Genomic DNA, 26,218 nt, shown 5'->3' with positions numbered 1-26,218 from the left:
ACCTTCATTACATTTTCATCCCATGCATGTTTCCATTGATTGGTTATGACCATTATAGAAATCTCTAAACTTACTCTTTATATTCCTACCTGCTTACCCCAGGGTTTCTCTGTGTAGCCCTGACTGTCCTAGAACTCACTCTGTAGACCAGGCTGACCTCGAACTTGGAAATCCGCCTGCCTCTGCCTCCCAAGCGCTGGGATTAAAGGTGTGCGCCACCACTGCCCAGCATCTAATTGTGCTTTTTATGCTACCTATATAGGGCTGGCTTGTACTTCATTTTATTCAGTTTATTTCTCTAAGACCTTTCTTAACTCTCTGTCTTAAAGCATCCTTGTGTGTTTTTATTTATCCACTGTACCTCTATTTGCTTGGGTACCACCCCCTTCCCTCTGACTTCCACTTCCTTCCAGTTTGTGCTCACACACAGGCAATGCTGAATCTGTAAAGGAGGCATCTTATTTCTTGTTGAATCTCCAATGTCTATAACAGTGTGCCTGTAGCTCAAATGTTGTATGACAGCATATTTTAAATAAGCAATAGAGCACATGTTTCTAGAATCTGAATTTTATTTGTAATCCATATATTACCGGAAAGTTATTTAGATATATTTTACAATTTATTTTTGTGTAAAATGGAGATGGGACTTGCCTCCTAGAGTGGTAAAGATAACATGAACTAGTGAATCTAAGGTACCTGTATATCTAAATGTGAAGAAATAGTATTCCTACTCTCCTACTCTTCTAGTCATTTTTTTTAGTTCTAGGAATCCAGCTCAGAGATTTGTGCTATACCATTGAGTTAAATCTCCAGATATCTATATATTTATATAAAAGGGTAATTAAGAAATGCAATACCAAAGACAGTCCTCCCAGTTTAGCATCTTAGTTCAGTTTAAAGTTTCTGAGAAATTTGTCTTTATATAAAAATGTATTTTTTTTTCTTGCCTCAAGTTCATTTGTAAAAACAACATAGGGCACTGGTCATCTGCAAATAGTGTGTGGGTAGGTGTGTCACAGCAGTCCATCTGTCTTCACACTGGCAGTAACATTTTCTATGGGGACTTCACAGGGGCCTGGGCACCTTTGGGAGCCTGAGTTGGAACTGAAGCCTGGGCCTTAGCTGAGCTGTGGCCTCTGTTTGAATTGAACTTTGGCCTTCTACTTGCAGAGCCTATGCCCCTTGGCCATGTAACTTTGAATCCACTTCCCAAGCTTGGGCTGAGTAATGAAAGCCAAATGGCTGAGTGTGGGGGTGGGGGCGTCCTTTGGCACCTTGGGCTTGATGGCCTGCGGCTTCACAAGGGCCTTGATGGCCTCTGCGCATGGACTCATTGTGTGTGCATAGTTGGCCTGCATCTTCTTCAGGCCTTTTTGTTTTGCTTCTTGGCAAAGCTCCGTTCTTCGGGAATTTGGGGTCAACCCCCTTATGAGATTTGTATCTTTGTGACTGCGGTTTCTTGATTCCATTTCTGTGCCATTTGCAAGATTGGTTGTGTGTGGTTTGGTTTTTGGACTTGGCCGTGTCTGCATGGTAACCTGCGGCTGCGGCAGGGCCTGGGACCAGAAGAGCAAATGTAGACTTTTATTTAAAGTGAATGGTCACTCATTAGTTATATTAATTTTAACTTTAGTTCTACTTAGAAACACTTTGATCTCAAATTGCTATGAACTATAAATGTTCTTACTATCAATGTTCATACAAAATTTTACATTTTAATGGCATTTTACTTACACTAAAGTCATTTTCTGAGCTATTCAAGTATTTACATGGGCATAGAATTGAATTTTTATTTTGACCTTTATGGAAACAGAAAGTGTCATTCAAACTCAGCTTAACAAAAATATATTTTTCAGAGACAAAATATATGATACATTTAGCATTTTCATCCCTCTAAATTGCTGTGTTTTCTGTAAGATTTGGTGGTTCAATGTGTATGTTAGGATTCTCCTCCTCCTTTTGGCTAAGCCATTTTTTGAGTGTTTAAAATGTATATCCTTGTATTTTAGGCAAACCATTTAGTACAACCTCAGTCAAGTTTCTATATTTATTCTTTCTTTCAATACTGTAGTTTTAACAATTGGTGCTTTCGATGGGCTGACTTCTATATAGATGGCTACTTAGAAATCACTAAGGTTACATAGGACTTTTATTGTAATTCACATTTTCTAAAGCTAAATGCTAACTGTAATGGTATGTGCAAGTAATACAAATATGTTTTTTTAATGCTTGATTAGGTAGTCCAGCTACAGGAATGGATGATTAAAGTCAGCAGTAATAACACTGCTATATGTATACAAGGAAAGCTGGTGTAAGTATAACTTTTAAATGTTCTTTTAATAACAATTAAGTTGTTTGTATATAACTGATGGGTGACAAATAGCATCTTCCGACAAAACATGTTCTCATGAGGTTATAAACTGTAGGCAAAAGTAAAATATGACATCAATGCCTTGCTAAAATTATTTGATGTAAATTACTGATCCATGAAAAGATGATAATTATTTAAAGTTCCAAGGCAGTTACATGTTAATTGACACTTTTGGTTCTCGGAAGTGAAAGCAATTGTCAGACAGTAGACTTTTTATCTCTAGTACTCTGCTCTTTGGAGAACAAGCTTCTCCATAGTAAATAACTTGTGCTGACACAAGGTCAGTTATCACTGCTTCAAGGATGGACTGAAGTCTCCTGGTCTTCTCTATTTTATAGCCTTCTCCCCCTTCTCATGTCTAAGATGCAGCAGGGGCTGCCTTTGCAGGAGTCCCACTAATACTGCTTGCTACCAATGCTGCTTGAACAAGTTACTTCTACACTATGAGTACAATGAAGATAATAATATTATTAATAATATGGGAAGGCTTTTCTTGTTTTGAGAGCGAATCATGTTGCCCAGGCTAGCCTTGGGTACTATAAGTACAACATGTACGTGAAGATGACTTTTAATTCATGCTGAGTGCTCAGCTTTGCTGTAGGTAAAGAATTAAGTGAATGAATATTTGCAGTATTAAAGACCATGCCTTTTAGAGTATTATTTAAATGTTAAATGAAACTGTGGGCTGTGGTAGCTCAGGCCTTTAAGCCCTAACACTCCTGTGGCAGAAGCGGGTGAATCTCTCTGGGTTTGGAGCCAGCTTGATCTACAAAGTTCAGGACAGAAGGGGCTATGTAGAGAGACCATATCTCTACAACCCCTAAACCAGAAAACAACCCCCCCAAAAAAACAAACAACAACAACAAAACTAATATTTCCACCCAAACCACATAAAGAAAAACAAAGAATCAAAGTTAAGTACCAAGGTATAGTATCAGTTCACTATCCCATTTGATTGCACTGAGAGCACTTCTGTAGAGCTTGAATGTGTTTGTTATCTATATGAAAAATTCTCAGCCCTTATCTACTAGTTTTATTAAAGATGAATGAAGAATAGATTTCTGGGTCAGTGATTTGCTACTTTTTTTTTCATAACTACACCCTCTTTACAAAATAGAAGCTAAAAACATTTGCCTGTTTTAAAAAGATGAAAAAAACCTTTAAAATGTTACAGATCTACTTGACATTTTTGGACATGAAGCAGGAGGGGAGGGAGTTGGGTGCACAGTCAACCTATAATCTCAGGTAGCTGGACAATGTAAAATTCCAAGGCTATCTTGGACATATGTAAGACCCAGCAGCCAGCAAGACAGCTCGAAGGGCAGTGCTTGCTGCAAGGCTGTGCAGCCTTAGTTTGATCCCCAGCTCCCATATGGTGATAGTAAAGAACTGATTGCCAGAAGCTGTTTCTGGCTGTATATGAAATCCATGGTACACACACACACACAATATGTATGTAGGAAAAGATCCCAGCAAGAGACCATCAGCATATATAAAACTAACATTTCTACAAAAAGCCAACAAAAATCTTTGAAGGCTTAGAACAATTAAGCTGAAATGTCAGATGTGGCCAGCAGCAAATGTTTGTTGACTGATTTTCTTTCCTTGCTAGTGCTGTATCTTATATCATTTATATAGATTGATTCACCACGTATAGTTGGCATAGACTCTGAGGATCACATTAGCCAAGCAGTTGAATTCTGGACTGGTTAGTCCTCAGGTGTTTTGTAGTTAGATTAATAATTATTAATAATTATTGTTGTGGTAGGTAAGAGTACAAAATGAATATATCCTTTTTGGAGTGGAGGGTGCCATCAAGACTGCACCTCACTGTGAAGCCCTAATTGGCATGGAACTTAGTATATAGAACAAGCAGGTCTCAAACCTAAGTATACAAGGCATTAAGATCATATATACCTAGCATGAAATCAGTACTTCATTGTAAGTTTGTATACTTCTCTATGTATATACAGTTCCTGGAATGTGTAAATATTTGACCTTACTAAACTCATTCTTTTTTCCCTAGAAATATGACTGATGTTTATTGGCATAGTAATGTAATTGTAGAGCGGATTAAACACAATAAACTTAGGACCTTATCAGGCACCATTTATATTTTAAAAGGATTGATAGACCGGGTTTCCATGAAAGAAGCAGGTAAATGGGTATCATTAGTTAAACCTTTCCATAGTCTCTCCTCTTTCCTAAATAAATCCCCGGATTATAAATTGACCCTACCCCTTGTCCTGCCCCTCACAATCACAAATTTTATTACTCTTTCCAGTATATGCTTAGTACTGACTCTTCATTGATATTCAACTTTGCTCATCTTATTTCACAAATAAACCAGTTGTCTGTCACAAGGCTTTTCATTTTCTTATTTCTAATATTTGGATTCCTCTTTACCACATGATTCCTTCCCTCCGGTTCCCATGATCTGGCTTTCTGTTTCAGTAGAATTTCCCTGACTACCCACTTTTGGAATTGTTGTCTTCTCCTTTTCTCCCATGAATATGTTTAACTACTTTTTCTGTGATAGCAGTCTAGCAAAGAATTTTACTTTCTGGGTTTGCTTTTTCTCTTATACACTAGAAATCTAGTGTGTGATGATGAGGATTTCTATTCCCTAACTGATGGGTTCTCAGTACCCCAGCAGTACTTAGCATATAATAAGTCAGAAGTACATATGTCTTCACTGACAGTGAGTTAGAGAGACCTCTTTAAAAGTCTAGGCTTTTGGATAATTTCATTCTTCTATTTTTTAAATTAAAATAACTTTGTATTTATTTTGCTCACTGTTAAATAGGATTTCCCCATTACCTCACATGGAAATTTATGTTTGGATTCCCCCAAAATTGGAAGGAACACATTGATAATTTTCTAGAACAATTAAGGTAAACTGTCTAATTTTTTAAAAATCAGTTTTATCAAAGTATGAGTTATGATGCTTAAAATGTACTCATTTTAGATACAAAATACAATGTGCTTTTTCTGATGCTTACGTGACCAGTGTGGTGTGGTTGTCAGTTTGCTGGGGTTAGTGTTTCTGTTATACTTTTGAAGATTTGTGTGATCTCAGGAGTTTTAGAAATAATAAACCTTTATTAGGATTTCTGTCATGTCGAATAAAAAAGCAGATAAAATTGGAGACACATTTCTAAGGAGAATTTGTCAATTGCCTACCCTTTGGATGGTGTGTAGATGTTAAATATTAGACTGAACTTGATACATTTTCTCCTATAGTTTTCATTAGTTTTTGAGTACCGACCAGGTATTTAGCAGACACTGATAGAAAAATCTTATTAATTCTTGTTTTTCAGGAGCTAGTAGGAGATAGCTTTAAACTTGATCTGAGTACAGGTAACTTATAATAGGAATCTGGGACTGTTGCTTCCAGTAAAGTACCAGATGTTATTTTTATGGACATGTTCCTTCTTTTCTCAATCATTTAACTGCCTTTTCAACAGAAAAGCAACTGTAGGTAGTGTAAATTGAATGAGCACGGCTGTCTTTCAGTAAACCTTACTTACAAAGTAGACCACTTCCCAATAGTGCTTTTTTAATCCTGCCCTCACATTTGCTAGGTAAGTACTTTATTTCAGGAAGTTCGTTGTCTGATAGTTTTCTAAATCAGATTACATAGTTTTGTTGGTTTGCTTTTTAAAAGTATTTGTTTTGAGAAGGGTCTCCAATAACTGGTTAACATAAGTAGCCCAGTCTGGCGTTGAACTCTATGATTATCCTCTTTGTGGTTGAGATTTCCTTTCCTTTCCTTTTCTTTCCTTTCCTTTCCTTTCCTTTCCTTTCCTTTCCTTTCCTTTCCTTTCCTTTCCTTTCCTTTCCTTTCCTTTCCTTTCCTTTCCTTTCCTTTCCTTTCCTTTCCTTTCCTTCCCTTCCCTTCCCTTCCCTTCCCTTCCCTTCCCTTCCCTTCCCTTCCCTTCCCTTCCCTTCCCTTCCCTTCCCTTCCCTTCCCTTCCCTTCCCTTCCCTTCCCTTTCCCTTTCCCTTCGCTTCCCTTCCCTTCCCTTCCCTTCCCTTCCCTTCCCTTCCCTTCCCTTCCCTTCCCTTCCCTTTCCTTTCCTTTCCTTTCCTTTCCTTTCCTTTCCTTTCCTTCCTTCTTCCTTCCTTCCTTCCTTCCTTCCTTCCTTCTTCCTTCCTTCCTTCCTTCCTTCCTTCCTTTCTTTCTTTCTTTCTTTCTTTCTTTCTTTCCTTCTTTCTTTCCCTCTTTCTTTCCTTCTTTCTTTCTTTCCTTCTTTCCTTCTTTCCTTCTTTCTTTCTTAAGAACCAATATTGGAGAAAACAATAATACAATTGTTTTAGGGCTGAAGAAAAGAACAAGACTGGACAGAAAACTGCAAGATTCCAAGATAAACAGAAATCAATAAAAAATCATGCAGAAGATATACAAACAGATGTCTTCCAAAAGGCCAACATCACTTACGACCTTACTGATGATCGCTTAGGTATGTTTGTTGCTGCAGGGGTAGTCTCACATAAACTTAACACTGTTTATAGTCTGTGATGTGTGGTGTGGTGCCATCGGACTATCTAGGACCTTAAAATTCCTTCTTTTTTATTCTAAGGTGACTGCATTGCAGACAGCTGCCCATTGTTCTTATTTCATGGAGTAAATCTTTAATCACAATCACAAACCCCTGATAAATATATTACAGAAAGATTATATTTAGACTATTAGCAATCTTGTAGTAGAGACAAGTATCTATATTTGCTTCTATTTAGGACCTTGCAGATATACTTGAGTGGCAATAGCTATAAAGGTCAGTAGGACTGTTCTATGTCAGCTCTTTTTAACATAATCTACATCTCACGCTACCCCACTTTCACAATTAATGTATGAAGATGATAAAAGTTACTGAAATCCTTTGTGTACATTTCTTGGAATTTTACCTTGATTGTAGCTAAGCTGTGTGCAAATTTGTAAAATTTCTGAGAATTGCACATTGTTTTTGTTAAAGCTATGGCACCATGTTAGATGTAAATATACTACATCTCTCTTTAATGGTGTTATGTCATTTAAACTGCCTTTCTCCTTGAAATTTATATATATCTTTTTGATCAATGAAGGCAATAATTTAAAAGTGTAAATGATTGCAGAAATTTCACTTACCATAGCTTTAGTTCTTTCTCATTCCTTCTTTTTTATAAGAGTCATCAATTTTTCTTAAGTTTGGCCAGTTGCTTATAATCATTTCTAGAATATTTTGAATTTTCTAGAATCCTGGGGCTATTATTACTTGTTATTACCTCCACCCTACTGCCTTTTTTATTTCTAAATGAAAAATAACCCTGGGTAGCTCTTTTAGAAAGGTGATCTGACTTGTAACTATGATTATTGAAAATGTAGAAAACATGTGGCAAGTAGGATGGAATACAGATTTAAAAGATTTAAAAGTTTGGGAAGCTATCTATGCATACCAAACCATTTTAAAGCATTGTTTATGAACCTTCCTTCATGTTAAAATTTAGGGATGAATAAGTCTTGGCATCTCCCGTTAGTAAGTGTTGTTTAAGGGTACATACCATATTATAATTGTATCTAAGATGATACACTATATATCTTTTGTCTTTTACTGTTAGATATTAATTATTTTTTGAAGTTCTTGGCATTACATTATCACAAATTTTGATCAGTGATGCTTTAGTGATTATTTTTGTCATCATAAGTATATTATTATACTTTCTATGAAAATAACAAAAACCCCTGCTAGAAAGATGGCTCAGTGGCTAAGAGCATGGACTGCAATTGCTGAGAACCTGCTTTTGTTCGGTTCCTAGCACCCTTATTAAGTAGCTCACAGATGCCTGAGTCTCCAGCACCACCCTTTTCTGGCCTCTGAAGGCATTACATGTGCACAAATACACACACACACGCACACACACACACACACACACAAATACAAATAAAAGTTAAAGGAAAAAACAACCTTTAGCTACGCCTAACATTAATCAGTAAGGTTATACAAATAACCTTATAAAATGCCAACCCATGATTCTTTAAAATAGCATGATTGTGTTTTAATTATCTAAAACAATGTTTCATATTTAGTGGTATAACCATTATATCATAGTATTGCAGTTTAAAACTATCTCTGCTATGATATCAGATATTAGGAAGAATTTATTGAAATATCAGCTTCCTATATTATACAGTGATCTCCTGGATTAGGGCCATCCATATTGTGTCTTACAGTTCCTTTAGAAGAGTAATAAAATACCTTTAAGGCCAAGTATTCTGGCACATACTTGAAGTTCTAGCACTTAGGAGAATGAAGCAGGAATTACAATTTGGATTTTAAGGTCAGCCTGGTCCGTAGAATAAAACCCAATCTCAAAAAGCAATAGTAACAACTCAAAGTCCTTATACTTTCTATGAATTTTTTTAAACCAATTTTTTTAAATTAGTGTTTGTGCATGTATGATGTCTGTGAGTGTGGGTACCCATTAACCACAGTGGTCCTATGGAAGAAAAAGTGAAAGTTCATCACAAATAATGTAAAACATGATTTTGCTGAAAATAGTGTGGATTCAGATATACATTGAATTATAAATTAGCTGAAACATAATTTCATATACATAATAATCTAAGAGAAATTATCACTAGCTTTCTATTAAGTTGATGTGCAGTTAGGTTGTATAGGATGTGTGAATTCATAAATTATACTCAACTATTCTGTTTTTAGATATAACAAGAGGTTCCATGTAGGTATAAACAATATGATTTTGTTTTTTTGGATAATAAAAGTCATTTGAACTAAACCATACTTTGGGAGAGTAGCCTGTTGTACAAAAGTTATTTTATTATAATCAAATTACAATGAATATATGTGACATTCGTTAGACAGATTGTTTTTCTCGTAGTTCTTTAATATGGAAAAGCCATGTATCTTTTTGCCCACCTTCTATTTTCCTCTTCTCCCTACCCCTCATTTCAAATTGTTTTTTATTCCTTTCTTTCTATGTCCCCCACCCCCCGTTTCTCTTCCTGAGATGGTCTCTATATTGTCAATACTCTTATCTTCTTTAGTGTCCAGGATGATGAGAATTCAGGCGTGGACCATCATACTCTGAGAAACAGCTTATCTTTTATGTAATTATTTAATGTTCCATCTTTGAATTCACAGAAATGAAGAAAAATCAGAACAGTGGGTTGCCAGGAGCTGCAGGAATAAACACCAGATATAAAAACAGTTGTCGAAAGAAACCACAGGTAAGGCTCCTACAAAACCAAGTAAGTTATCCTACTTGTCTTAGGGTTTTCATTACTGTGAAGAGACACTGTGACCATGACAACTCATAAGTAAAAACATTTAAGTGTGTCTAGCTTACAGTATCAGGTTCAGTCCATTATCATGGTAGAAAGCATGGAATCATTTAGACAAACTTGGTGATGGAGAAGCCAAGACTTCTACATCTTTGTCTGAAGATAGTCAGGATACTGTCTTGTGCAGGCAGCAAGGTCAGGACTCTGTTTCACACTGGGTAGAACTTGAGAATAGAGCTCTCAAAAGTCACGCCCATAGTGACAACACTTCCTCCAACAAGGCCATACCTTCTAATAGTGCCATTTCCCATGGTACAAGCATATCCAAACTACCACATTCCATTTTCTGGCCTCTGTAGACTTGTTCAAACACATGAGTCTGTGGGGAGTGAGGAGGTTTATACCTAGCCATTGCATAATGCAAAATACATTTAAGCCAGATTCAAAAGTCTCAGTAATGTTTAAAATTCTAAAGTTCAAAATCTTATCTGAGATTCATGCAACCTCTTAACTGTAACCCTCTATAAAATCAAAATCAGAAAGCATATCACCTACTTCCAACATCGCAGGATATATACTACCATTCCAAAACATCATAGTGAGGAAATACTTGACCATAGCCAGACCAAAAATCAGTTGGGCAAATTCTTATCACTGTATCTCCATTTCTGATATCCAACTCGAGTCAGTTTTGTTGATTGCAGCACAATTCTTTCTCTTGGGCTAGTTCCACTCCCTATAATCAGATTTCCTAAGCAGGTATTCCATGGCTTTGGCATCTCTAACATCTTGGGGTCTCCAAGGAAACTTCAACTTACAGCTTCCTGTTCCAGTGTCTGAGATCCACACATGATCTTCCTCCAAAGACTTGGTTCGCTCCTCCAGCTCTCCTCTCTGTAGCACTCAAGGTTCTGGTTGACTCTACTCCACTGCTGCTGCTGTTCTTGGTGGTCATCCTGTGGTACCAGCTTTTCCAGGTCACTGATTCTTCCATGGCAACTAGGGTTCACCACAGGCTCTCTTCATGGTGCCAATCCTCAACTTCTTTGCACAACTCCTTCCGTCCTGGGCCTTCAACTGCAGCTGAGATTACACTTTCAGCAGTGGACTTTCCCATTCTCTCCTAGTGCCAAAACTTACTTGATTTCCATAACCTTTTCGTGCCTTCAAAACCACTTCCACCTGAGTGATTCTTAGCGTGTTACATTAAATGTTAGGAATTAACTCCAAAGTTTTTAATATGAGTTAGCCAGCCCCTGTCTCCCCACCCACTAGTAATCAAGACAAAGTCCTAAGGATTTGTTTAAACAGCTTTAGCACAATAACTGGGCAAATTACGCTTAATCTATTTTTCTACATGCTTGACTATTTACTTCCCAGATGGAGCTCTCCAAATCTTTGCTATTTGAGCCTCACCTGTGGGTTATTTCTGCTCCATCAGTGTGTCCTCAGTGGACATATCACCCAGCCATGTTCTTCTGGTCCACCACTTCTAGTAGAGAACTATTCTCCTGTCTTCTTTCTCCTTGCTCTTCTTTCCTCATGGTCCCTATGAGTGAACCCCAGCTTAGCGTGATAACCCAAACTTTTGTCTACCTCTATTCTTCCCATTTATTTAGCCAGTCAGCTACTTTTATTTAACCAGTCAGAGAATAAGGTTTACATAACATCATTTGTTGTGTGTGAGAATATGCTTGTCAGGGGCACCCAGATCTTGGGGTTCAGAATTAAGCATTTGAATACATAGCAACAGAACAACCCCCAACATTTTCCCCTTTTTGTCTACCTAAAAAGGCTCTTTTTTGTTTTGTTTTGTTTTGTTTTTTTGTTTTTTTGGATTTGGTTTTTTCAAGACAGGGTTTCTCTGTATAGCCCTGGCTGTCCTGGAACTCACTCTGTAGACCAGACTGGCCCTGAACTCAGAAATCCGCTTGCCTCTGCCTCCCAGATTGCTGGGATTACAAGCACGTGCCACCACCACCCGGCTCTTTGTCTTATAATAACATACCATAGAACTAATATGAAACAATTATGAAAAAATTAGGTAACAGTTTAATTTATAAAGTCCAGTGCAACTATCTTTATTTGGCAACATTTTATAGTCTTATGAGGGTGAGTTTACAGTTCTGTACCTAAATCTTTTTATTAATCACAACTTGCATTGCCAACATAAAACATCTTTTTAAAATCCTCATAAACTTAAGTTTAGTTGTGAGTGTGTAAGTGTCTAGTCTTCAACCCTATCAGAGACATGAGAAGGCATAAATATTACCTGAGTATATATGAAGTGCAGAGCAAGCAGGTTCCAAAATTATAGAAATGACAGAGGAGTTGGTTGCCTGGACAATCCTGCAGAATTGTCTCTGAAATGCTAAAATATCCATCTTTAGCCTTCTGGCCTAGAATATCTGACAGAAGCCTTTTCTGTGGAACAGGAATTACAAAGGTCTAGACTGCCATATGCTTGCAAAGCTTGGCAGTTTACTTCCCTGCATTCATATTTGTCCATTTGGGGCAGCATTTTGTCTATTTAAGAAGGGGCGTTTGCCCAGTGCCTGCTTGCCACATTTGAAATCAGCTCTGTAGGGGGTTTTCTGATGCTCATTATGTTTTTTTTTGAAGTAGATTTGGGGTGCTGTAAGGAAGTGACATATCTCATAGTCAAAATTTTCTTAAAATAATAAAAATCCTTAAATTGCATATTCTGTAAGTCTCTGTGTTTGCTTGTTTGTTTTTTAGGAGACCATCTATCCATAGCGTATCTGAATAGGCAAACTTTGTTAATAGTTGTTTGCTATCTGTTCAATTAGGAAATAATTTTGTGATAAACTAGACTAGTGTGCAATGCGACTATGAGTTTGATTGTCTGAATATTGAATTACTTCCTTTTTTATTCTTTTTGTTTTTGGGGTTTTTTTGTTTTTGTTTGTTTGTTTGTTTTGTTTTGTTTTATTCAAGGCAAGGTTTCTCTGTATAGCTCTGGCTGTCCTGTAACTCACTCTGTAGACCAGGCTGGCCTCAAACTCAGAAATCTGACTGCCTCTGCCTCCTAAGTGCTAGGACTAAAGGCATGTGCCACCACGCCACGTCTGACTATTGAATTTCTTAATTATCCTAAACAATTTGTAGGAGCAGCTTTAAAGGGACTAGAACTTAACATTATTAAGAATCATCTAGGTGGCTGGAGAGATGGCTCAGCAGCTAAGGGCAGTGACTGAACTTTCAGAGGTCCTGAGTTCACTCAATTCCCAATAACCATGTGGTGGCTCATGATCATCTTTAATGAGATCCATTGCCCAATTCTGATGTGTCTGAAGACAGCTGCAGTGTACCCACATTCCAAAAAAAATATTTTTGCATCAATTTACAAAGATATATAACAATGTAACAAAAATAATACCTTAATGTGTATCAATATAAAAAGATCTATACCAATGTAAGATGATTTGCTATAATTTTGTATTTTTGATTTAAGGTTAGATTTAATAATCCCTTTTCCCTTTTATTCCTATAATATTCTTATATTGGCCATTTTTCTTTTCGATCCCTCTTCCCCTACATGAGAAAAATAAGGATAGAGAAAAGAAAACGAGGAGTCTAACCTCCTATACCTCTTTTCTTGCTCATCAAGACCATTTAATACCTTGTAATCAACCCCTTTATAATGACAAGCTTCCATCATGAACAGTAAAGTACTTTAAAGAATCATACTATGTTGCATTGAGGTACATTTTTGAAGGAAATGTATTAATCAGTTCAAGAAGAAATATAAGCAGGTATGAAACTTAGGTTTGATCTTACAGCACTAAACAAAGAAAAAAGACAATGTGAAATGTCTAACTGTTAAAAGTATGTCCATTAAGTTTTAAGTAGGTGTCAGTGAGTATCCAATTGAGATAGTATGTATTTCCATCTTAGTTTTAGAAATGAAGTGGTTGCAATTTTATAATCTCAGTTATTTGCTACAAATTATCATTTACAAATATTTAATGTTTGACATAATGATAAAAACTTTGGATATTGATTTAAATGTATAAAGTTTGAATAAAATTGTTCTAAGATTTTCTAGTACTTCTTTGTCTCTACCATGCCTGTTTATACCAGTTACCATAAGAACTGTAAGACGTCTAGGACTCAAATCCATATTCTGATATTCTGTACAGTCCACAACTCTGACCTAGTCTCTTACTCATCCTCATTTCTTCATTATATTGCCCCATCTTCAACTTGAGATATTATCAATATCATGCCATCTATGTCCTTGACTTGCTCTAACTGAAATGGGCTTTCTACAACAACCTCTTTGCTTTCTTTTTCTTTACCCTCTACTCTTTAGCCTTATTGTATGTTATTATTGCTAGCACATGGACCAGAGTCTCAGTGCAGAAGCATCTCTGTTACAGTCTTACTCTCATTACCCCTTTCCAATCCCTTTTTCTTAAAGATTTATTTATTTATTTGTTTGCTTGTTTGTTTATTTATTTGTTTATTTATTATATGTTAGTACACTGTAGCTGTCTTCAGAAACTCCAGAAGAGGGAGTCAGATCTTGTTAAGGATGGTTGTAAGCCACTAGCTGGGATTTGAACTCAGGACCTTCAGAAGAGCAGTCAGTGCTCTTAACTGCAGATCCATCTCTCCAGTCCCCCCCTTTACTAATCTTTATACTTCCTGATCAATATTTTCACATCACTAAGATAATCTCGACTTCATGCCATATTCATGACCTTCATTACATTTTCATCCCATGCATGTTTCCATTGATTGGTTATGACCATTATAGAAATCTCTAAACTTACTCTTTATATTCCTACCTGCTTACCCCAGGGTTTCTCTGTGTAGCCCTGACTGTCCTAGAACTCACTCTGTAGACCAGGCTGACCTCGAACTTGGAAATCCGCCTGCCTCTGCCTCCCAAGCGCTGGGATTAAAGGTGTGCGCCACCACTGCCCAGCATCTAATTGTGCTTTTTATGCTACCTATATAGGGCTGGCTTGTACTTCATTTTATTCAGTTTATTTCTCTAAGACCTTTCTTAACTCTCTGTCTTAAAGCATCCTTGTGTGTTTTTATTTATCCACTGTACCTCTATTTGCTTGGGTACCACCCCCTTCCCTCTGACTTCCACTTCCTTCCAGTTTGTGCTTACACACAGGCAATGCTGAATCTGTAAAGGAGGCATCTTATTTCTTGTTGAATCTCCAATGTCTATAACAGTGTGCCTGTAGCTCAAATGTTGTATGACAGCATATTTTAAATAAGCAATAGAGCACATGTTTCTAGAATCTGAATTTTATTTGTAATCCATATATTACCGGAAAGTTATTTAGATATATTTTACAATTTATTTTTGTGTAAAATGGAGATGGGACTTGCCTCCTAGAGTGGTAAAGATAACATGAACTAGTGAATCTAAGGTACCTGTATATCTAAATGTGAAGAAATAGTATTCCTACTCTCCTACTCTTCTAGTCATTTTTTTTAGTTCTAGGAATCCAGCTCAGAGATTTGTGCTATACCATTGAGTTAAATCTCCAGATATCTATATATTTATATAAAAGGGTAATTAAGAAATGCAATACCAAAGACAGTCCTCCCAGTTTAGCATCTTAGTTCAGTTTAAAGTTTCTGAGAAATTTGTCTTTATATAAAAATGTATTTTTTTTTCTTGCCTCAAGTTCATTTGTAAAAACAACATAGGGCACTGGTCATCTGCAAATAGTGTGTGGGTAGGTGTGTCACAGCAGTCCATCTGTCTTCACACTGGCAGTAACATTTTCTATGGGGACTTCACAGGGGCCTGGGCACCTTTGGGAGCCTGAGTTGGAACTGAAGCCTGGGCCTTAGCTGAGCTGTGGCCTCTGTTTGAATTGAACTTTGGCCTTCTACTTGCAGAGCCTATGCCCCTTGGCCATGTAACTTTGAATCCACTTCCCAAGCTTGGGCTGAGTAATGAAAGCCAAATGGCTGAGTGTGGGGGTGGGGGCGTCCTTTGGCACCTTGGGCTTGATGGCCTGCGGCTTCACAAGGGCCTTGATGGCCTCTGCGCATGGACTCATTGTGTGTGCATAGTTGGCCTGCATCTTCTTCAGGCCTTTTTGTTTTGCTTCTTGGCAAAGCTCCGTTCTTCGGGAATTTGGGGTCAACCCCCTTATGAGATTTGTATCTTTGTGACTGCGGTTTCTTGATTCCATTTCTGTGCCATTTGCAAGATTGGTTGTGTGTGGTTTGGTTTTTGGACTTGGCCGTGTCTGCATGGTAACCTGCGGCTGCGGCAGGGCCTGGGACCAGAAGAGCAAATGTAGACTTTTATTTAAAGTGAATGGTCACTCATTAGTTATATTAATTTTAACTTTAGTTCTACTTAGAAACACTTTGATCTCAAATTGCTATGAACTATAAATGTTCTTACTATCAATGTTCATACAAAATTTTACATTTTAATGGCATTTTACTTACACTAAAGTCATTTTCTGAGCTATTCAAGTATTTACATGGGCATAGAATTGAATTTTTATTTTGACCTTTATGGAAACAGAAAGTGTCATTCAAACTCAGCTTAACAAAAATATATTTTTCAGAGACAAAATATATGATACATTTAGCATTTTCATCCCTCTAAATTGCTGTGTTTTCTGTAAGATTTGGTGGTTCAATGTGTATGTTAGGATTCTCCTCCTCCTTTTGGCTAAGCCATTTTTTGAGTGTTTAAAATGTATATCCTTGTATTTTAGGCAAACCATTTAGTACAACCTCAGTCAAGTTTCTATATTTATTCTTTCTTTCAATACTGTAGTTTTAACAATTGGTGCTTTCGATGGGCTGACTTCTATATAGATGGCTACTTAGAAATCACTAAGGTTACATAGGACTTTTATTGTAATTCACATTTTCTAAAGCTAAATGCTAACTGTAATGGTATGTGCAAGTAATACAAATATGTTTTTTTAATGCTTGATTAGGTAGTCCAGCTACAGGAATGGATGATTAAAGTCAGCAGTAATAACACTGCTATATGTATACAAGGAAAGCTGGTGTAAGTATAACTTTTAAATGTTCTTTTAATAGCAATTAAGTTGTTGGTATATAACTGATGGGTGACAAACAGCATCTCCCGACAAAACATGTTCTTATGAGGTTATAAACTGTAGGCAAAAGTAAAACATGACATCAATGCCTTGCTAAAATTATTTGATGTAAATTACTGATCCATGAAAAGATGATAATTATTTAAAGTTCCAAGGCAGTTACATGTTAATTGACACTTTTGGTTCTCAGAAGTGAAAGCAATTGTCAGACAGTAGACTTTTTATCTCTAGTACTCTGCTCTTTGGAGAACAAGCTTCTCCATAGTAAATAACTTGTGCTGACACAAGGTCAGTTATCACTGCTTCAAGGATGGACTGAAGTCTCCTGGTCTTCTCTATTTTATAGCCTTCTCCCCCTTCTCATGTCTAAGATGCAGCAGGGGCTGCCTTTGCAGGAGTGCCACTAATACTGCTTGCTACCAATGCTGCTTGAACAAGTTACTTCTACACTATGAGTACAATGAAGATAATAATATTATTAATAATATGGGAAGGCTTTTCTTGTTTTGAGAGCGAATCATGTTGCCCAGGCTAGCCTTGGGTACTATAAGTACAACATGTACGTGAAGATGACTTTTAATTCATGCTGAGTGCTCAGCTTTGCTGTAGGTAAAGAATTAAGTGAATGAATATTTGCAGTATTAAAGACCATGCCTTTTAGAGTATTATTTAAATGTTAAATGAAACTGTGGGCTGTGGTAGCTCAGGCCTTTAAGCCCTAACACTCCTGTGGCAGAAGCGGGTGAATCTCTCTGGGTTTGGAGCCAGCTTGATCTACAAAGTTCAGGACAGAAGGGGCTATGTAGAGAGACCATATCTCTACAACCCCTAAACCAGAAAACAACCCCCCCAAAAAAACAAACAACAACAACAAAACTAATATTTCCACCCAAACCACATAAAGAAAAACAAAGAATCAAAGTTAAGTACCAAGGTATAGTATCAGTTCACTATCCCATTTGATTGCACTGAGAGCACTTCTGTAGAGCTTGAATGTGTTTGTTACCTATATGAAAAATTCTCAGCCCTTATCTACTAGTTTTATTAAAGATGAATGAAGAATAGATTTCTGGGTCAGTGATTTGCTACTTTTTTTTTCATAACTACACCCTCTTTACAAAATAGAAGCTAAAAACATTTGCCTGTTTTAAAAAGATGAAAAAAACCTTTAAAATGTTACAGATCTACTTGACATTTTTGGACATGAAGCAGGAGGGGAGGGAGTTGGGTGCACAGTCAACCTATAATCTCAGGTAGCTGGACAATGTAAAATTCCAAGGCTATCTTGGACATATGTAAGACCCAGCAGCCAGCAAGACAGCTCGAAGGGCAGTGCTTGCTGCAAGGCTGTGCAGCCTTAGTTTGATCCCCAGCTCCCATATGGTGATAGTAAAGAACTGATTGCCAGAAGCTGTTTCTGGCTGTATATGAAATCCATGGTACACACACACACACAATATGTATGTAGGAAAAGATCCCAGCAAGAGACCATCAGCATATATAAAACTAACATTTCTACAAAAAGCCAACAAAAATCTTTGAAGGCTTAGAACAATTAAGCTGAAATGTCAGATGTGGCCAGCAGCAAATGTTTGTTGACTGATTTTCTTTCCTTGCTAGTGCTGTATCTTATATCATTTATATAGATTGATTCACCACGTATAGTTGGCATAGACTCTGAGGATCACATTAGCCAAGCAGTTGAATTCTGGACTGGTTAGTCCTCAGGTGTTTTGTAGTTAGATTAATAATTATTAATAATTATTGTTGTGGTAGGTAAGAGTACAAAATGAATATATCCTTTTTGGAGTGGAGGGTGCCATCAAGACTGCACCTCACTGTGAAGCCCTAATTGGCATGGAACTTAGTATATAGAACAAGCAGGTCTCAAACCTAAGTATACAAGGCATTAAGATCATATATACCTAGCATGAAATCAGTACTTCATTGTAAGTTTGTATACTTCTCTATGTATATACAGTTCCTGGAATGTGTAAATATTTGACCTTACTAAACTCATTCTTTTTTCCCTAGAAATATGACTGATGTTTATTGGCATAGTAATGTAATTGTAGAGCGGATTAAACACAATAAACTTAGGACCTTATCAGGCACCATTTATATTTTAAAAGGATTGATAGACCGGGTTTCCATGAAAGAAGCAGGTAAATGGGTATCATTAGTTAAACCTTTCCATAGTCTCTCCTCTTTCCTAAATAAATCCCCGGATTATAAATTGACCCTACCCCTTGTCCTGCCCCTCACAATCACAAATTTTATTACTCTTTCCAGTATATGCTTAGTACTGACTCTTCATTGATATTCAACTTTGCTCATCTTATTTCACAAATAAACCAGTTGTCTGTCACAAGGCTTTTCATTTTCTTATTTCTAATATTTGGATTCCTCTTTACCACATGATTCCTTCCCTCCGGTTCCCATGATCTGGCTTTCTGTTTCAGTAGAATTTCCCTGACTACCCACTTTTGGAATTGTTGTCTTCTCCTTTTCTCCCATGAATATGTTTAACTACTTTTTCTGTGATAGCAGTCTAGCAAAGAATTTTACTTTCTGGGTTTGCTTTTTCTCTTATACACTAGAAATCTAGTGTGTGATGATGAGGATTTCTATTCCCTAACTGATGGGTTCTCAGTACCCCAGCAGTACTTAGCATATAATAAGTCAGAAGTACATATGTCTTCACTGACAGTGAGTTAGAGAGACCTCTTTAAAAGTCTAGGCTTTTGGATAATTTCATTCTTCTATTTTTTAAATTAAAATAACTTTGTATTTATTTTGCTCACTGTTAAATAGGATTTCCCCATTACCTCACATGGAAATTTATGTTTGGATTCCCCCAAAATTGGAAGGAACACATTGATAATTTTCTAGAACAATTAAGGTAAACTGTCTAATTTTTTAAAAATCAGTTTTATCAAAGTATGAGTTATGATGCTTAAAATGTACTCATTTTAGATACAAAATACAATGTGCTTTTTCTGATGCTTACGTGACCAGTGTGGTGTGGTTGTCAGTTTGCTGGGGTTAGTGTTTCTGTTATACTTTTGAAGATTTGTGTGATCTCAGGAGTTTTAGAAATAATAAACCTTTATTAGGATTTCTGTCATGTCGAATAAAAAAGCAGATAAAATTGGAGACACATTTCTAAGGAGAATTTGTCAATTGCCTACCCTTTGGATGGTGTGTAGATGTTAAATATTAGACTGAACTTGATACATTTTCTCCTATAGTTTTCATTAGTTTTTGAGTACCGACCAGGTATTTAGCAGACACTGATAGAAAAATCTTATTAATTCTTGTTTTTCAGGAGCTAGTAGGAGATAGCTTTAAACTTGATCTGAGTACAGGTAACTTATAATAGGAATCTGGGACTGTTGCTTCCAGTAAAGTACCAGATGTTATTTTTATGGACATGTTCCTTCTTTTCTCAATCATTTAACTGCCTTTTCAACAGAAAAGCAACTGTAGGTAGTGTAAATTGAATGAACACGGCTGTCTTTCAGTAAACCTTACTTACAAAGTAGACCACTTCCCAATAGTGCTTTTTTAATCCTGCCCTCACATTTGCTAGGTAAGTACTTTATTTCAGGAAGTTCGTTGTCTGATAGTTTTCTAAATCAGATTACATAGTTTTGTTGGTTTGCTTTTTAAAAGTATTTGTTTTGAGAAGGGTCTCCAATAACTGGTTAACATAAGTAGCCCAGTCTGGCGTTGAACTCTATGATTATCCTTTTTGTGGTTGAGATTTCCTTTCCTTTCCTTTCCTTTCCTTTCCTTTCCTTTCCTTTCCTTTCCTTTCCTTTCCTTTCCTTTCCTTTCCTTTCCTTTCCTTCCCTTCCCTTCCTTCCCTTCCCTTCCCTTCCCTTCCCTTCCCTTCCCTTCCCTTCCCTTCCCTTCCCTTCCCTTCCCTTCCCTTTCCCTTTCCTCCCCCTCCCCTCCCCTCCCCCTCCCTCCCCTTCCCTTCCCTTCCCTTCCCTTCCCTTTCCTTTCCTTTCCTTTCCTTTCCTTTCCTTTCCTTTCCTTTCCTTTCCTTCCTTCTTCCTTCCTTCCTTCCTTCCTTCCTTCAACCTTCCTTCCTTCCTTCCTTCCTTCCTTTCTTTCTTTCTTTCTTTCTTTCTTTCTTTCTTTCTTTCTTTCTTTCTTTCTTTCTTTCCTCTTTCTTTCCTTCTTTCTTTCTTTCCTTCTTTCCTTCTTTCCTTCTTTCTTTCTTAAGAACCAATATTGGAGAAAACAATAATACAATTGTTTTAGGGCTGGAGAAAAGAACAAGACTGGACAGAAAACTGCAAGATTCCAAGATAAACAGAAATCAATAAAAAATCATGCAGAAGATATACAAACAGATGTCTTCCAAAAGGCCAACATCACTTACGACCTTACTGATGATCGCTTAGGTATGTTTGTTGCTGCAGGGGTAGTCTCACATAAACTTAACACTGTTTATAGTCTGTGATGTGTGGTGTGGTGCCATCGGACTATCTAGGACCTTAAAATTCCTTCTTTTTTATTCTAAGGTGACTGCATTGCAGACAGCTGCCCATTGTTCTTATTTCATGGAGTAAATCTTTAATCACAATCACAAACCCCTGATAAATATATTACAGAAAGATTATATTTAGACTATTAGCAATCTTGTAGTAGAGACAAGTATCTATATTTGCTTCTATTTAGGACCTTGCAGATATACTTGAGTGGCAATAGCTATAAAGGTCAGTAGGACTGTTCTATGTCAGCTCTTTTTAACATAATCTACATCTCACGCTACCCCACTTTCACAATTAATGTATGAAGATGATAAAAGTTACTGAAATCCTTTGTGTACATTTCTTGGAATTTTACCTTGATTGTAGCTAAGCTGTGTGCAAATTTGTAAAATTTCTGAGAATTGCACATTGTTTTTGTTAAAGCTATGGCACCATGTTAGATGTAAATATACTACATCTCTCTTTAATGGTGTTATGTCATTTAAACTGCCTTTCTCCTTGAAATTTATATATATCTTTTTGATCAATGAAGGCAATAATTTAAAAGTGTAAATGATTGCAGAAATTTCACTTACCATAGCTTTAGTTCTTTCTCATTCCTTCTTTTTTATAAGAGTCATCAATTTTTCTTAAGTTTGGCCAGTTGCTTATAATCATTTCTAGAATATTTTGAATTTTCTAGAATCCTGGGGCTATTATTACTTGTTATTACCTCCACCCTACTGCCTTTTTTATTTCTAAATGAAAAATAACCCTGGGTAGCTCTTTTAGAAAGGTGATCTGACTTGTAACTATGATTATTGAAAATGTAGAAAACATGTGGCAAGTAGGATGGAATACAGATTTAAAAGATTTAAAAGTTTGGGAAGCTATCTATGCATACCAAACCATTTTAAAGCATTGTTTATGAACCTTCCTTCATGTTAAAATTTAGGGATGAATAAGTCTTGGCATCTCCCGTTAGTAAGTGTTGTTTAAGGGTACATACCATATTATAATTGTATCTAAGATGATACACTATATATCTTTTGTCTTTTACTGTTAGATATTAATTATTTTTTGAAGTTCTTGGCATTACATTATCACAAATTTTGATCAGTGATGCTTTAGTGATTATTTTTGTCATCATAAGTATATTATTATACTTTCTATGAAAATAACAAAAACCCCTGCTAGAAAGATGGCTCAGTGGCTAAGAGCATGGACTGCAATTGCTGAGAACCTGCTTTTGTTCGGTTCCTAGCACCCTTATTAAGTAGCTCACAGATGCCTGAGTCTCCAGCACCACCCTTTTCTGGCCTCTGAAGGCATTACATGTGCACAAATACACACACACACACACACACACACACACACACACACACACACACAAATACAAATAAAAGTTAAAGGAAAAAACAACCTTTAGCTACGCCTAACATTAATCAGTAAGGTTATACAAATAACCTTATAAAATGCCAACCCATGATTCTTTAAAATAGCATGATTGTGTTTTAATTATCTAAAACAATGTTTCATATTTAGTGGTATAACCATTATATCATAGTATTGCAGTTTAAAACTATCTCTGCTATGATATCAGATATTAGGAAGAATTTATTGAAATATCAGCTTCCTATATTATACAGTGATCTCCTGGATTAGGGCCATCCATATTGCGTCTTACAGTTCCTTTAGAAGAGTAATAAAATACCTTTAAGGCCAAGTATTCTGGCACATACTTGTAGTTCTAGCACTTAGGAGAATGAAGCAGGAATTACAATTTGGATTTTAAGGTCAGCCTGGTCCGTAGAATAAAACCCAATCTCAAAAAGCAATAGTAACAACTCAAAGTCCTTATACTTTCTATGAATTTTTTTAAACCAATTTTTTTTAAATTAGTGTTTGTGCATGTATGATGTCTGTGAGTGTGGGTACCCATTAACCACAGTGGTCCTATGGAAGAAAAAGTGAAAGTTCATCACAAATAATGTAAAACATGATTTTGCTGAAAATAGTGTGGATTCAGATATACATTGAATTATAAATTAGCTGAAACATAATTTCATATACATAATAATCTAAGAGAAATTATCACTAGCTTTCTATTAAGTTGATGTGCAGTTAGGTTGTATAGGATGTGTAAATTCATAAATTATACTCTACTATTCTGTTTTTAGATATAACAAGAGGTTCCATGTAGGTATAAACAATATGATTTTGTTTTTTTGGATAATAAAAGTCATTTGAACTAAACCATACTTTGGGAGAGTAGCCTGTTGTACAAAAGTTATTTTATTATAATCAAATTACAATGAATATATGTGACATTCGTTAGACAGATTGTTTTTCTCGTAGTTCTTTAATATGGAAAAGCCATGTATCTTTTTGCCCACCTTCTATTTTCCTCTTCTCCCTACCCCTCATTTCAAATTGTTTTTTATTCCTTTCTTTCTATGTCCCCCACCCCCCGTTTCTCTTCCTGAGATGGTGTCTATATTGTCAATACTCTTATCTTCTTTAGTGTCCAGGATGATGAGAATTCAGGCGTGGACCATCATACTCTGAGAAACAGCTTATCTTTTATGTAATTATTTAATGTTCCATCTTTGAATTCACAGAAATGAAGAAAAATCAGAACAGTGGGTTGCCAGGAGCTGCAGGAATAAACACCAGATATAAAAACAGTTGTCGAAAGAAACCACAGGTAAGGCTCCTACAAAACCAAGTAAGTTATCCTACTTGTCTTAGGGTTTTCATTACTGTGAAGAGACACTGTGACCATGACAACTCATAAGTAAAAACATTTAAGTGTGTCTAGCTTACAGTATCAGGTTCAGTCCATTATCATGGTAGAAAGCATGGAATCATTTAGACAAACTTGGTGATGGAGAAGCCAAGACTTCTACATCTTTGTCTGAAGATAGTCAGGATACTGTCTTGTGCAGGCAGCAAGGTCAGGACTCTGTTTCACACTGGGTAGAACTTGAGAATAGAGCTCTCAAAAGTCACGCCCATAGTGACAACACTTCCTCCAACAAGGCCATACCTTCTAATAGTGCCATTTCCCATGGTACAAGCATATCCCAACTACCACATTCCATTTTCTGGCCTCTGTAGACTTGTTCAAGCACATGAGTCTGTGGGGAGTGAGGAGGTTTATACCTAGCCATTGCATAATGCAAAATACATTTAAGCCAGATTCAAAAGTCTCAGTAATGTTTAAAATTCTAAAGTTCAAAATCTTATCTGAGATTCATGCAACCTCTTAACTGTAACCCTCTATAAAATCAAAATCAGAAAGCATATCACCTACTTCCAACATCGCAGGATATATACTACCATTCCAAAACATCATAGTGAGGAAATACTTGACCATAGCCAGACCAAAAATCAGTTGGGCAAATTCTTATCACTGTATCTCCATTTCTGATATCCAACTCGAGTCAGTTTTGTTGATTGCAGCACAATTCTTTCTCTTGGGCTAGTTCCACTCCCTATAATCAGATTTCCTAAGCAGGTATTCCATGGCTTTGGCATCTCTAACATCTTGGGGTCTCCAAGGAAACTTCAACTTACAGCTTCCTGTTCCAGTGTCTGAGATCCACACATGATCTTCCTCCAAAGACTTGGTTCGCTCCTCCAGCTCTCCTCTCTGTAGCACTCAAGGTTCTGGTTGACTCTACTCCACTGCTGCTGCTGTTCTTGGTGGTCATCCTGTGGTACCAGCTTTTCCAGGTCACTGATTCTTCCATGGCAACTAGGGTTCACCACAGGCTCTCTTCATGGTGCCAATCCTCAACTTCTTTGCACAACTCCTTCCGTCCTGGGCCTTCAACTGCAGCTGAGATTACACTTTCAGCAGTGGCCTTTCCCATTCTCTCCTAGTGCCAAAACTTACTTGATTTCCATAACCTTTTCATGCCTTCAAAACCACTTCCACCTGAGTGATTCTTAGCGTGTTACATTAAATGTTAGGAATTAACTCCAAAGTTTTTAATATGAGTTAGCCAGCCCCTGTCTCCCCACCCACTAGTAATCAAGACAAAGTCCTAAGGATTTGTTTAAACAGCTTTAGCACAATAACTGGGCAAATTACGCTTAATCTATTTTTCTACATGCTTGACTATTTACTTCCCAGATGGAGCTCTCCAAATCTTTGCTATTTGAGCCTCACCTGTGGGTTATTTCTGCTCCATCAGTGTGTCCTCAGTGGACATATCACCCAGCCATGTTCTTCTGGTCCACCACTTCTAGTAGAGAACTATTCTCCTGTCTTCTTTCTCCTTGCTCTTCTTTCCTCATGGTCCCTATGAGTGAACCCCAGCTTAGCGTGATAACCCAAACTTTTGTCTACCTCTATTCTTCCCATTTATTTAGCCAGTCAGCTACTTTTATTTAACCAGTCAGAGAATAAGGTTTACATAACATCATTTGTTGTGTGTGAGAATATGCTTGTCAGGGGCACCCAGATCTTGGGGTTCAGAATTAAGCATTTGAATACATAGCAACAGAACAACCCCCAACATTTTCCCCTTTTTGTCTACCTAAAAAGGCTCTTTTTTGTTTTGTTTTGTTTTTTTGTTTTTTTGGATTTGGTTTTTTCAAGACAGTGTTTCTCTGTATAGCCCTGGCTGCCTGGAACTCACTCTGTAGACCAGACTGGCCCTGAACTCAGAAATCCGCTTGCCTCTGCCTCCCAGATTGCTGGGATTACAAGCACGCGCCACCACCACTCGGCTCTTTGTCTTATAATAACATACCATAGAACTAATATGAAACAATCATGAAAAATTAGGTAACAGTTTAATTTATAAAGTCCAGTGCAACTATCTTTATTTGGCAACATTTTATAGTCTTATGAGGGTGAGTTTACAGTTCTGTACCTAAATCTTTTTATTAATCACAACTTGCATTGCCAACATAAAACATCTTTTTAAAATCCTCATAAACTTAAGTTTAGTTGTGAGTGTGTAAGTGTCTAGTCTTCAACC

General features: G+C 36.8%; 1 protein-coding gene and 1 pseudogene across 1 annotated transcript in view; one reads left to right on the top strand and one right to left on the bottom strand.

Annotated features, from left to right (window-relative positions):
* Positions 1 to 26,218, bottom strand: part of LOC127676347 (ubiquitin-conjugating enzyme E2 G1-like) — a 1,073,095-nt pseudogene that overhangs the window by 415,193 nt on the left and 631,684 nt on the right.
* The window catches only part of LOC127676345 (mis18-binding protein 1-like), a 64,078-nt gene that overhangs the window by 24,832 nt on the left and 13,028 nt on the right, over positions 1 to 26,218 (top strand). The window contains exons 5-8 of the mRNA XM_052172282.1: positions 4,398 to 4,528; positions 19,555 to 19,642; positions 21,013 to 21,155; positions 23,846 to 23,931. Coding sequence (XP_052028242.1) covers positions 4,398 to 4,528; positions 19,555 to 19,642; positions 21,013 to 21,155; positions 23,846 to 23,931 — 448 coding nt within the window. The remainder of the gene's footprint in view (positions 1 to 4,397; positions 4,529 to 19,554; positions 19,643 to 21,012; positions 21,156 to 23,845; positions 23,932 to 26,218) is intronic.

This window comes from Apodemus sylvaticus, chromosome 1 (genome assembly GCF_947179515.1).
Source record: "Apodemus sylvaticus chromosome 1, mApoSyl1.1, whole genome shotgun sequence".
Lineage (NCBI taxonomy): Eukaryota > Metazoa > Chordata > Mammalia > Rodentia > Muridae > Apodemus > Apodemus sylvaticus.
The sequence above is the reverse complement of the archived record's forward strand: the minus strand, read 5'-3'. Positions and strand labels throughout refer to the sequence as shown.